Raw genomic sequence first — 10,978 nt, forward strand, 5'->3', positions numbered from 1 at the left:
ACAAGCTACCAACATGTGCAACATGTGACTAACTTGTTGGCCAAGTTTTAAACCTATTAGTCTTTTAGAGACACATATGAAGAAAAAAGCAACTTCAAAGCTTGTAAGAAGCTTCTCTAAAAGATATTGACAAGTTTATCTACATTTATCTACTTCTATATGCTTATATTATTTAAATAATTATTTGATTAACATGTATATCTATAATAATGTATCAAAAGACATATAGAATGTTTTTACGTAACTTCTACTTAGATAGTATACATAAACGGAAGAGTGAAGCCTTCATCTTTACACTTGTCAATGCCTTTCTTATTCTTATTCTTATTTAAAGAGTTTCTAGTCTTCTTGTCTTTTGCAATAGTCATTCTAATTTCTATACTGTAAATATTTGATTGAATATCTACTTTTTTTGAGTGATATAAGAATGTATTGATATTTTGATTGTTTGTAATTCATGTCCTTGATATAGTAATATTGTCTTGCTTATTTTTTACTTTAATTGTTTCAAAATAAAAAGAATTATACAAAAAAATCCAAAAAATGGATTCTTATTACATTATTTGATACTAATAGAACCTTGTGTTGTTGAACACTGCAATTTCTAGTGCTAACATTCATCCATTCTTTTATTCATCTATATTCATCTATATTTGACAAATAAGAAGGCTTATTTATTTCTTTATCTTATATTAAAATTACCTAATGAATTAAATATTTTTTATATACAAAAATGATTAAGAATATAATATTGGACATAAGTTTGATATTGAATATTTTTGTAATTTGATTTAATAATATTTTTGGATTGATACCAATGATTGATTGCTGTTTTTTTTTTTAAGTTTTTATATATATATATATATATATATATATTCATGCATTTAGTTCACCTCTATATAAAACAAAATCTTGCCAATTGCTCCACATACATTGTTGTCTTAGAGTAGTATTTTTTAAGTTTTTAATTTTAATTTTAATTTTATTTTTTTATTCAAATTTAAAAGCTGTTCATAATAAGTTACATTTTTATTTCAACTTCTGAATGATTGTATTGTTCCAATTTTCAAATTAGCTGTCATCTTTTATTTTTATTATTTTTCTTTTTCTTTTGTGTCAATATAAAAAATTATATTTCATGATAATCAATGTTCTTGTTTGTGATTTCATTTTATATTATTTGATTTGTTTGTTTGTTGTTACATGTTTTTATTGCTTTAAACAAGAGTTATATTTGAATTCATTCACAACATGAAAATTTGCATAAATGCGTTCAGATGGAGCTAAGAACATCTGAATTGATTGAATTTTTTCATCATAAATGACGACATATTTAATATCAATCTAATAGTCAATATATATATTTTTAATGCTTTTGCTATTTTATTCTTTTTCTTTAAACAACAAACACTTCATTTGATCAACTACTATTCATTTGCTTTATTTTTACCAATTAAACCATGTGTTGGCTCATTGTGTTTTTAATGAGATTGATGATAAAATGTCGTTCAAAATACACACTCCAACCATTTTCTCCCATCATTTGCCAAAACTGTTACATTCATCATACTTTGGTTGTGTATGATTATCATTTTGGGGCATTCTAGGATACCCTATTATTCACAAAATGCGTGGTACTTCTATACTTTTGAAATAATAAAGCTTCTATACTTTTGAAAAGCTTTTACGTTTTTGGGGTGGGGACACCTTTTTCCGTTCGACTACCGAACGTTTAGGGCACAGAAGTTGAGCACGGGTTTTAGGGTTTAGGGGTTTAGCGGAGGTCGTCAATTTGACGGAGAGGGTGTGTAGGCTTTGTGATTGTTGCGTTAGAATCACAGAATGGCAGCTCTCATTGCTTGAAGCAGGAAGAATGTGAATAGTTTCGTCGCGGTTTTGAAAGGAGTAGCACCATGGCTGACTCGCCGCTTGCACAAATTAAGGTCCAAGAGCTTCTGAAAGAAGTGCGCGTAGATTACACCCGGTGTCGCATTGTCGATTCGGCTGTAGCTGCTGTGAAGGAAAGGCTTCTCAGCCTTCCGGAAAAGAAGGTTAGTTCGCATTCTTATGGATTTTTCACAGAAATGGAGTTATCCAAAGAGTTTCGCTGTTTGTCATTTTTCGTCAGGTTGGTTTTAATCTTTGAATTGTAGTTCTGGTGAAGGTCTTCAAAAGTTGTGGTATCCAATTCGACCGTATCGAAATTCCCCTCTCGCGTCTCATGGTTGCAGGTTTCTGCCTCTCTGGTCTCCGCATTTGCAAAAGATCTCGGAGTGCCGGAGGACAAAGCTCAGCTCAAGTTCCAGAAACCCGATGGAGTGGAGATTGTGGGAAGTTATGCTGTACAGACTGTTGCAAAACCTTTTCAGACAGTTGATCTCGCCGTCAGATTGCCTAAGGTAAGGCGATTTTTTTCTGGGCTTGTGATTAGATATGGTCTCTACGCTAATTTAGCTTTACCCTAATCACTCTCCGATGATAGTAACTCGAAGTAACTTGTATTTGTGACTCGAGCCCTCAAATGAATCTCTTATATTGTGTCGAGTGGTCTTAACCACCTAAGCTTTAAACCTTAAACCGTTAGTATGTAAGCTCGCGACGTTGGATTCTGTGGTTTTTGTCTATCTGTGGTTAAATATAATTTCTACGAGTAGATTACACAATTAATATTTTTTTGAAATTTGATTTTTTCTTGGCAGTGTTGCTTCCTTGAGAAAGACTTTTTGAATCACCGTTATCATGTCAAGCGAGCCCTGTACTTAGCTGTTTTGAAGAAAGCCATCACCAAGTGTGATTGTATTAGCTCTACAAAATGGAGTCTAATTTGCGACGATGCGCGGAAGCCAGTGCTGCTTTTGTTTCCTGCTCCTGATGCGAAGGGCGCAACCACCAAGTTCGTCATACGTATTATACCTACCATAAGTTCCGAAACTTTCAGTGTGAACAAGCTTGCACCCTCGAAGAATAATTTGCGGAGTTTCATTTCTAAAGGTTACACTCTTACTGAATTTACGGTCTTTGTTTCTTATTAAAATATTTGAAGCTTTTAAGCTGAGTTTAAGTAGAATCGTATTTTAATAACATGATTTAGTATTCGAGTCCAAGTATATGTGCTTAAGTTTATCAGTGCTAGTAGCTGTCATGTAGCCATTGTATGCGTGAGTTTAGCTTCTACTTCTCATGCTGGTAGCCTCTGTCTGGAGGTTCAATGTCCGCCTCCAAACCAAGTTTGTATTAGCCAAGTTTGTCAACGATTTTCCTGCGTCGGTAGGTGGCAAAATTGAGTGTTCATAGTTCATCATTCTTAGCGCTTTTGCGGCACATGCAAGTGGTTTGATGTTCAGTGACTACTACGCAGCATAATGTTTAGTCATGGAGAGATCAGATAATTTACATGATAGCTTTGTCTTCATCCTCAAGCTAATTTTGTAAATGAGGACTTCTTAGAGGACTAAATGTGTTCAATTTATGGGTCTCACTTGTGATCGATCTGTGTTGGCTACTCTTCGTAACCATCGATTGAGAAATAATTGTTTAAGCTCGTCTGGACAGTTTTGCTAGAGGTTAGGTTGTGCACTCTTCAACTATTGGGCAGTCGAGGCTTGTTCCTTACCAGTCTTAAATCTACTGAGTTAAATCTTAATAATTCCTCACGTCTCTATGTCATTTCACTGATAAATATATTTCGATTGTTTTGGATTAAATATCAGAATATTAGAAGATGCTAGATGAAGTTAAGGCACACTTAATTGAACGTTTTGGTTATCTCGTGTTGTTTGTGTTGCGAAGCGCATAGTAGTTATGTAGAGGGCTTGACTGTTTAAGCATTTGTTACCGTGCCTAGACTTGTGATGTCCATTGAGGGCTTAGTTGTATTGACAGAGGTGTTTATTGCTTCTCTAGATGGAGTGATTCAACCTACGCCTCATTACAATAGCAGTATACTTGAAGATATGGCAGTAGAATCCACTGCCGCAGTTCTGAAAGAGTCCTTTACAGGCCATGAATCGACGAGAGATGCCGTGTTGCTGCTCAAGGTACTCGCTAGTCTGACGTAATGAATAAAGCCTGAAATCAATTGAAATACTTGAACTGTGGAGAGATTGTTGACGGGAATCCGGTTGAGGCTTTCTGCAAAGGGATTACCAGATAGCTGAGTCATATTTTAAGACAATTTATTTTGTATTGCTACCATTACATGGCTCTTAGGGGATATGTTCATCATTTAGATCTAACCAGTCAACTTGTATCTGTATAGGGTTGGATTTTGAGTTGTTTCACCTAGTCAATTCCGGACATTGCTAGGATTTTCATTTGTTTGGGGCATTTAGCTACGTTGCTGAATCTTCATATTTTCGCAGGTGTGGTGCAGGCAGCGAGGCATTTATGATGCGGTGGATTCTTTGAATGGCTCTCTTATCACGATACTCGTTGCTTACCTTGCTTCTCCAGCGGGAGGAAAACGTATCAATGAGCATTTGACTGCTCTTCAAATTTTTCGTCTTACTATGGAATCCATTGCAAATGGAAATGTGTTAGAGAAGGGTATTTTCATGCAGGCCGCTGGGTCGGGGAGTGTTGGGGCAGAGGTATGTAAACTCACTATTGCAACTTTTCAAAGCATGTGATAAGATGGGTATTGTATTGGAACTTCAAGACGGTTACTTCTATGGGGCTGATCTCTTTTTAGCTCGTTGTATATTAGACTTCTTTCGGTTCAGCACTTAGTTGTACACGTAAGTCGTTTGTGCTAGTTGTATAATTATTGCCGTGTTCGATGAGTTTTACATTGTCACTCATCAATGGAGGAATCGGACGCTTGTAGATGAAAAAGGATCTTCTTCAAGCATTCAAAGTTGTGATATCTGGTTCACTGGTGTGGGTCAATTTTGCATCTCGAATGTCTGCTAGTGCATTAGCAGAGGTATGTCTCTCTACACTTTGTTTGCTAATACCTCATAACTTTTTTTAAAATTTGAGGGTAATGTTCAACGCATGATAATGTTAATCCGATTACGGACTGAGCCGCAAAAGTGGATGAGTGTTAAGGATCCATCTCACTTCAGTCATGCACTGTGTTAGATTTTGGGATTTATGATTATTGTTTTGTACAGTTTTCTTGCTCAAGTATGATGATGTTACTACCTTGTTGTCTAAACTGGCATTTTATTATTCATGCTTTTTGAACATGCTTTTGTCTCAGTTGAAAGGCGAAGCTTTGCGTACCTTAGCAGCGATGAAGAACACCAAGGACGAAGGCTTTAACGCTTTGTTCATGACCAAGATAGATTTTTCTGCGAAGTTTGATTACCATGTCAGGTTTGTTTGTGTCCTGAGTATTTTAGTAAAATTGTGGGTGAAGAACTGCATTGCGTAGCAGGTTTCCTAGGGGATATTCTGATATCTGGTAAAAGCGACGAAGTGGAAGCAATTTAGTTAGGAGACGTCGTTGCTGAATGCAACTTTTACAGCTGCCTTCCACTCTCCTCTTGTTGGAAATGCAACTCAAGCTCACGTGTTAGTGCACTATTCATGGTCTTTATTTCAGATAAATCATGTTTTTTATTTTATTTTATCTTATTTTTATTTTTTTTAGGCGTCTGTAATACACTGTGAGACTATGTGTCATATTGTAATATTGTGTTTCCCACTGCAGACTAAGTCAAAAAGAGGATGAACCTAGTTCTGCGGTATCAACTTCTACACGGTGTTCAGATGAAGACAGTTACAGGCTATATGAACAGCAACTCGAATCTCTTCTGATTAGGGGGCTCGGTGATCGAGCACAGCTAGTTCGAGTCGTCAGACGGAGCTGTAGCTCAGAATGGGTGCCCAAGGAAGGTCTATCGAAAGTTGGGAGGGATGACGTGTGGGTAGGCATTTCTTTAGTTAACTTGGATACTGCTCTGCGAATGGCTGACGTTGGGCCAAGTGCTGATAATAAAGAAGAGGTGAGGCTGCCATTCTCTTGGATTTGAATGTACTTGATACCGTGAAATTGTGACGAAAACCCAGTGTTGTTACTCAAGAGGAATATTATGTCATTATGTTGGTACATGCTTTATTCTGAGAAGCTGCTATAACTTAGAGTAGCGATGACTAATGGTTGTCAATCTTCTAGCAGAATCAACTCATTGGCACAATCTGTCTTCTGGCCTGATATTTCAGCTGATTAGTCTTGGACATCTTTTTCACCTCCCTTCGTATCTTGTCAGATGTATTTTTTTTTAGTTTTTTCTGTTTTTGTGATCCTCGCATTTTATGTTCTGCTTGGCTGCGTGTCAATTTCCCAGGCCAAAAAGTTTCGAGCATTTTGGGGCGAAAGGGCAGAACTTCGAAGGTTTAAAGACGGAAAAATCACAGAAACTGCAGGTATGGTATTAAGCAGTTCATTTTCTATTTGCAAAAACGTTGACTGAGCTTGACATCCGACTCTCATAGAATTGAGAAGCTATGAAATATTTGACTTTTTCATCGTGATTAACTTTGAATCGAAAAATGGGGAGTGATGTTACTTAAGAGTATGTGAGTTCATGTTTTGTATATAGTGTTTTAACTGAAATGGTAGAGCAGTGTGGGAGTGTGAGGGTTGGCAGAGACACTTGATCATTCAACGTATTATTGAGCATGTTCTTCATCGACATTTATCATTACCTTCAAAGTCCCTTCATGTTGTTGCTGGACAGCTTGATTTTGCTCTCCTTGAGAAAGGGATAGGTATTTTCACGTTCATCATCACTGTCTGAAATTAGCAGAATAGACTTCTTTAATAGCATCGTTTCATTCTCGCTATTCTGTAAGGACTTCAGTCGTCTCCTTTGCTACAACTTTCCTCTGTTAATTCGTGAAGCTAAATAATCGTCGTTTGGGTGCACAGATCCGACGTCAGGATTTTCCAAACTCATGGAGGTCTTGGGGACTCTTTCGAAAAGGTTGAGGGACATTGAGGATCTACCCCTTAAAGTTGTCAGTGTGCAACCTATTAGTCCTGGTAATAATTTATTGTATTCTTTCATGTTTATGTTCATGCCTCATTCAGTATGTCCTCAGTGGTTTAGTGCCGTGTTGAATTATACACTTTTTGTTTACTGAAGCTTCATGTATCTAACATCTGAGTTTCTAATGCTTACTGCTATGGGGTCGCAGCATTCAGTCATGCAGATGTGTTTCCTCCTCAGCCGCATCCATTGGCTCAAGATGCAAGTTCTCAGAAGATTCCTAATGCAGCTCCTGTATATATGGATCCTCTTAAAATTATGTTGCAGGTAATGATACATTTATTGCTTTGTAGGGGTACATCTTTTTGCTGTAGTATATTCTTACGCGTCATTTTATTCATAGAAGGTTCAAACTTCAAAGACACTCTCTTTTAGTATTCGGTGCAAGAGTCGAACCAAATGTTGTCACGTTGGCTGAGTTTCCTTGGTTGTCAAAGTTAGTCTAAGATTTTTTTTTTTCTGACATATATGTTGGTTAACTTGGTGGTTGAAGCTGGAGGGGTCTGGGAATTGGCCTGAAGCTCCAGTCGCTATACGGAAAACCAAGGCTGCTTTTTGCCTACAGATCGCTCAAAGGTGAAAATATCACTTGGCAGATCTTATTTTTCACAGTTCTCGTGTTACCTTCAGATTTCAGATTCAAATAGTCAAGAGCTCTAATGAAAGATTTTCAATGTCGTTTTACAGTTTGCAGAAGAAATGGAATGTTGGATGTGTTGCCGCCGAAGATGCCATCGATATCATAGTGGAAGGTTACGTCTTTAGGCTTTTACTCATGTATGACAAAGATCCCACTAGAGCCATGACTTCCAAGGATGATGAGCAGCTGGGTACAGTTTCTCCCGCTCATGACTTGTTGCTTCAAAGTTCACACGCAAGTTTAATACAAGGCTTGCATGGTGTGTATCCGGCATTTGGACCGACTGTTCGGCTTGCCAAGCGATGGACATGGTCGCACTTCTTTTCAGGCGCTTTGTCTGAGGAAGTCATTGAACTACTGGTGGCTTATGTGTTTGTTCGTCCCTCTCCGTATCTCCCTCCTGCATCTCGGGTCACCGGGTTTTTAAGGTATGTAATTTTTTCTCCCAAAGTTTTTGATTTTCTTTAAATGTTTAATTATGTTCAGGTCTAACTCTGAAGGATAATGGTGTTTGGATTGTCTGAACGGTGGAAGTTAACTAATGTGGAGTCAATCTATTCCGATCAATAGTTGTAATGCGTTTTCTGTCTGTCTTTGTAAAATGTCGTGAGTGAGTCACAACATTTATGAGTTTCCGTTCGGTTTCACATAGATCGAAAGAATGATGTTTGACGATTTAACACATCACCACTCTATCGCGCAGGTTTCTTCAGCTGCTTGTCAACCATGAATGGGCCCTTGAGCCTCTTGTAGTGGATGTAAATGGTGATCTTACTCCGAACGACTACAGTAAAATTACTGTAAGTCAATCTTGCAGAATAATCCACTTGAGCTTTTAAGAAAAGGCAACCTGAATGCTTTCTTTATTTTGTATTAGTGACTTGCATGCACATGATGCTAAATCATGAAAAATCAACTTTTGAAGTGTCTTGATGTAACCTTTGTATCCGTTTTTGAGTTTCTTTAAGGATTGTGTTCGTCTAAGTTTAGTACAAATGGTTATCATGCAACAGGCTAAATTTGATGCAGTAAGGCATGGACCACAAATTAATGGAGCTGGTCCAGATGATATACGAGGTCCTTCCATGTACATTGCAACGTCTTACGACTTTGGCTGCAAGACGTGGACACATGATTCTCCATCTCAGCAGGTAACATCTAACGGTGTCATATCTTATGGTTTCTGTTCTGGTTCTTATATTTGGCACTTGGAATTTTGTTTATGTGGCTACCTGTATTGATTATTGAGTTGTCTATTAATATTGCAGGTGCTAAAGCGGCTTATTGCCTATGCCAGAAGCTCAGCAAATTTGCTCACAGAACTCATTAAGGGCAGGGAGGACGACAGAAAATGGCTGGTAGGACTTGCCCAGCATTTCTCGACTCATTGTATTAATCCTCCAAAGCCAATATCCACATCTATGTTTTTTGTATGGAGTTTGAAGTGGTCCTTGATCTGAGTAGTCAATAATCTTAGTTTCCCTTTTGGATTTTTAGATAATTGGGTGATTTTCACCGAAGTTAAATGAGCTTCTAGTATAGAAATTAATCTCCCTGAAGTTAGGTGGTGATTTATGTGGAACTGACTCAGTACCACGGTTCTTGAAGTTTGTAGTAAATGATTTTAATAATGTCCCGTTTGCCATCCTCTGCAGTCGATCTTCAGAACACCAACTTCAAGCTATGATGCTCTTGTTGAGCTCCATCTTGATTGTCTACCTCACCCAAACCGAGTACTCTTTCCACCTGAAGGATTAGGTGAAAGCATTCTGAGCAAGGCAGCTCCAAAGTCAATTTCACCATTGTTGCCACCCGCCATTCTGAATATGGGTATCAAGGCTGCAAGGGACCATTTAATCATTGGACTTAATCCTGTGGAGGAGTTTGTTCAGGATCTTCAGGTAAGTTTGACGCTTTAGCACTCGTATATATTGATGTGGTCGTAACCTTCTCCATTGGATGAGACTTGCTTCTTTGTTATGCTCCACACAAGGAATGCCATCTATATATTCTATTTAGTCACCTTCCAGTGTTCATTAGAAAGATACTAATTAGTGTTTCTAGACACAACTTCACCCCCAACCAACACCATCAGCAACATTAGGCTTTGGGAATAGGATCTCCACTGTAATTGCGAAGGGTGATTTGAGCACCTCATCTAGTATCCGTCGTTATGCATGCTGCGAGGGCGGAGTTGTGGAGTTTTCCTGAGTTTTTTGCCTTCCGATGGTTTACAGGTCAAGTATGGTGATGCCTGTACTGTATGGTATGATCCGGTGGGGAGTAGCTTAATTGGCTTAACGTTATCCAACTCGGCCTTTAGCAAACAGGTGCAACCTCACCTCCTGTGCAGTGGACTTGAGTGATCTTTTTTGGCACTCTTTAGATTCCATGTGCGCTTCGTTTCGGCTAGTACCAACACCATTATTACATGCATTCATTTACGTGGCTGGTGTAATCTGAGAGATCACCTTCGTATTGTGCAGGTAAAGAGTGCCAAACGTAAGCGAATTGAAAACGATACACCTATTCTCGATTTGGATACATTTTTAAAGGATGTTGCTGCTCTAGGTGAAGGCTTAGTGAAGAATATATATTTATCTCCTGCTGGAAGAAAAGGCATGTGATGCCGCAGAATATCATCTCTTCAAACAAAGCTAAATGAAGGAAGTCATTGCTACATTTTTCCGGCTATGTTTCATATATTTGGTTGTTGCAAGGGTTATTCAATTCTGAATTTGAAGTCCACACGCAAGATATTTTTAGTGTAATTATTGTTGATAAAAAAACTGAGTTTTCCAATGTCCTCTTGCATGGGTAGTTACAAATTAGGAAAGAATTTTGGAAGATCTCTACATATTGATTTACTGTCGATGTGATATGTGAGTGCTAGGCTTGGATTTACAATTGGGGTTTTTCTGAACATTGGTCATATCTAAATAGAGACATTACTCAGCAAGGTTAACTAGTTTATATCTTTTCAAAGATCATCTTAACCAGAAGGCTTTAGCCTAGTCACTAGAAACAATCCTGCTAGTCTATTGCAAGTTTGGAAAAAGGTTGATTTCATATTCTATAAGTTTCTTTTCAAGCCCTTTATTTTTGTAATATGTGTCATTCTTCTTCTAATTAACAATTTTTCTCATTGGAATTTCTTGTTTTAGCTAAGAAAATTTCTTTCAACATCATATGTCCTTTTTGTTGGTATTGACAATATCTTATAAATTGTTTAATTCTTTAAGATCTGTTTATTGTCAAAATAGTTGTAATTGGATCCCAAATCAACTCAATTAAAAGATGTAAAACAAAATTACAAATTTTGATTTAAGAATTTGGATAT

At 37.5% G+C, this 10,978-nt stretch overlaps 1 protein-coding gene across 1 annotated transcript; it reads left to right on the plus strand.

Annotated features, from left to right (window-relative positions):
* The first annotated feature begins 1,768 nt into the window (after positions 1 to 1,768).
* On the plus strand, positions 1,769 to 10,320 carry LOC112283993 (uncharacterized). The gene is made up of 20 exons (XM_024523429.3): positions 1,769 to 2,051; positions 2,232 to 2,399; positions 2,700 to 2,991; positions 3,904 to 4,037; positions 4,362 to 4,589; positions 4,826 to 4,924; positions 5,204 to 5,319; positions 5,657 to 5,951; positions 6,294 to 6,372; positions 6,574 to 6,717; positions 6,878 to 6,991; positions 7,147 to 7,265; positions 7,492 to 7,574; positions 7,686 to 8,066; positions 8,342 to 8,438; positions 8,652 to 8,789; positions 8,907 to 8,996; positions 9,294 to 9,539; positions 9,876 to 9,968; positions 10,125 to 10,320. The coding sequence occupies exons 1-20, from the start codon at positions 1,914 to 1,916 to the stop codon at positions 10,263 to 10,265; spliced, it is 3,195 nt and encodes a 1,064-aa protein (XP_024379197.1). The 5' UTR covers positions 1,769 to 1,913; the 3' UTR covers positions 10,266 to 10,320.
* The last annotated feature ends 658 nt before the right edge of the window (positions 10,321 to 10,978 follow it).

This window comes from Physcomitrium patens, chromosome 6 (assembly GCF_059467195.1).
Source record: "Physcomitrium patens ecotype Gransden chromosome 6, ASM5946719v1, whole genome shotgun sequence".
NCBI classification, from domain to species: Eukaryota; Viridiplantae; Streptophyta; class Bryopsida; order Funariales; family Funariaceae; genus Physcomitrium; species Physcomitrium patens.

Coding starts and splice junctions, on each gene's coding strand:
- LOC112283993 (XM_024523429.3), top strand. CDS start 1,914: ATGGCTGACTCGCCGCTTGCACAAATTAAGGTCCAAGAGCTTCTGAAA. Junction 5,320..5,656: donor AAGTTTGATTACCATGTCAG/GTTTGTTTGTGT, acceptor TTCCCACTGCAG/ACTAAGTCAAAAAGAGGATG. Junction 9,540..9,875: donor AGTTTGTTCAGGATCTTCAG/GTAAGTTTGACG, acceptor GATGGTTTACAG/GTCAAGTATGGTGATGCCTG.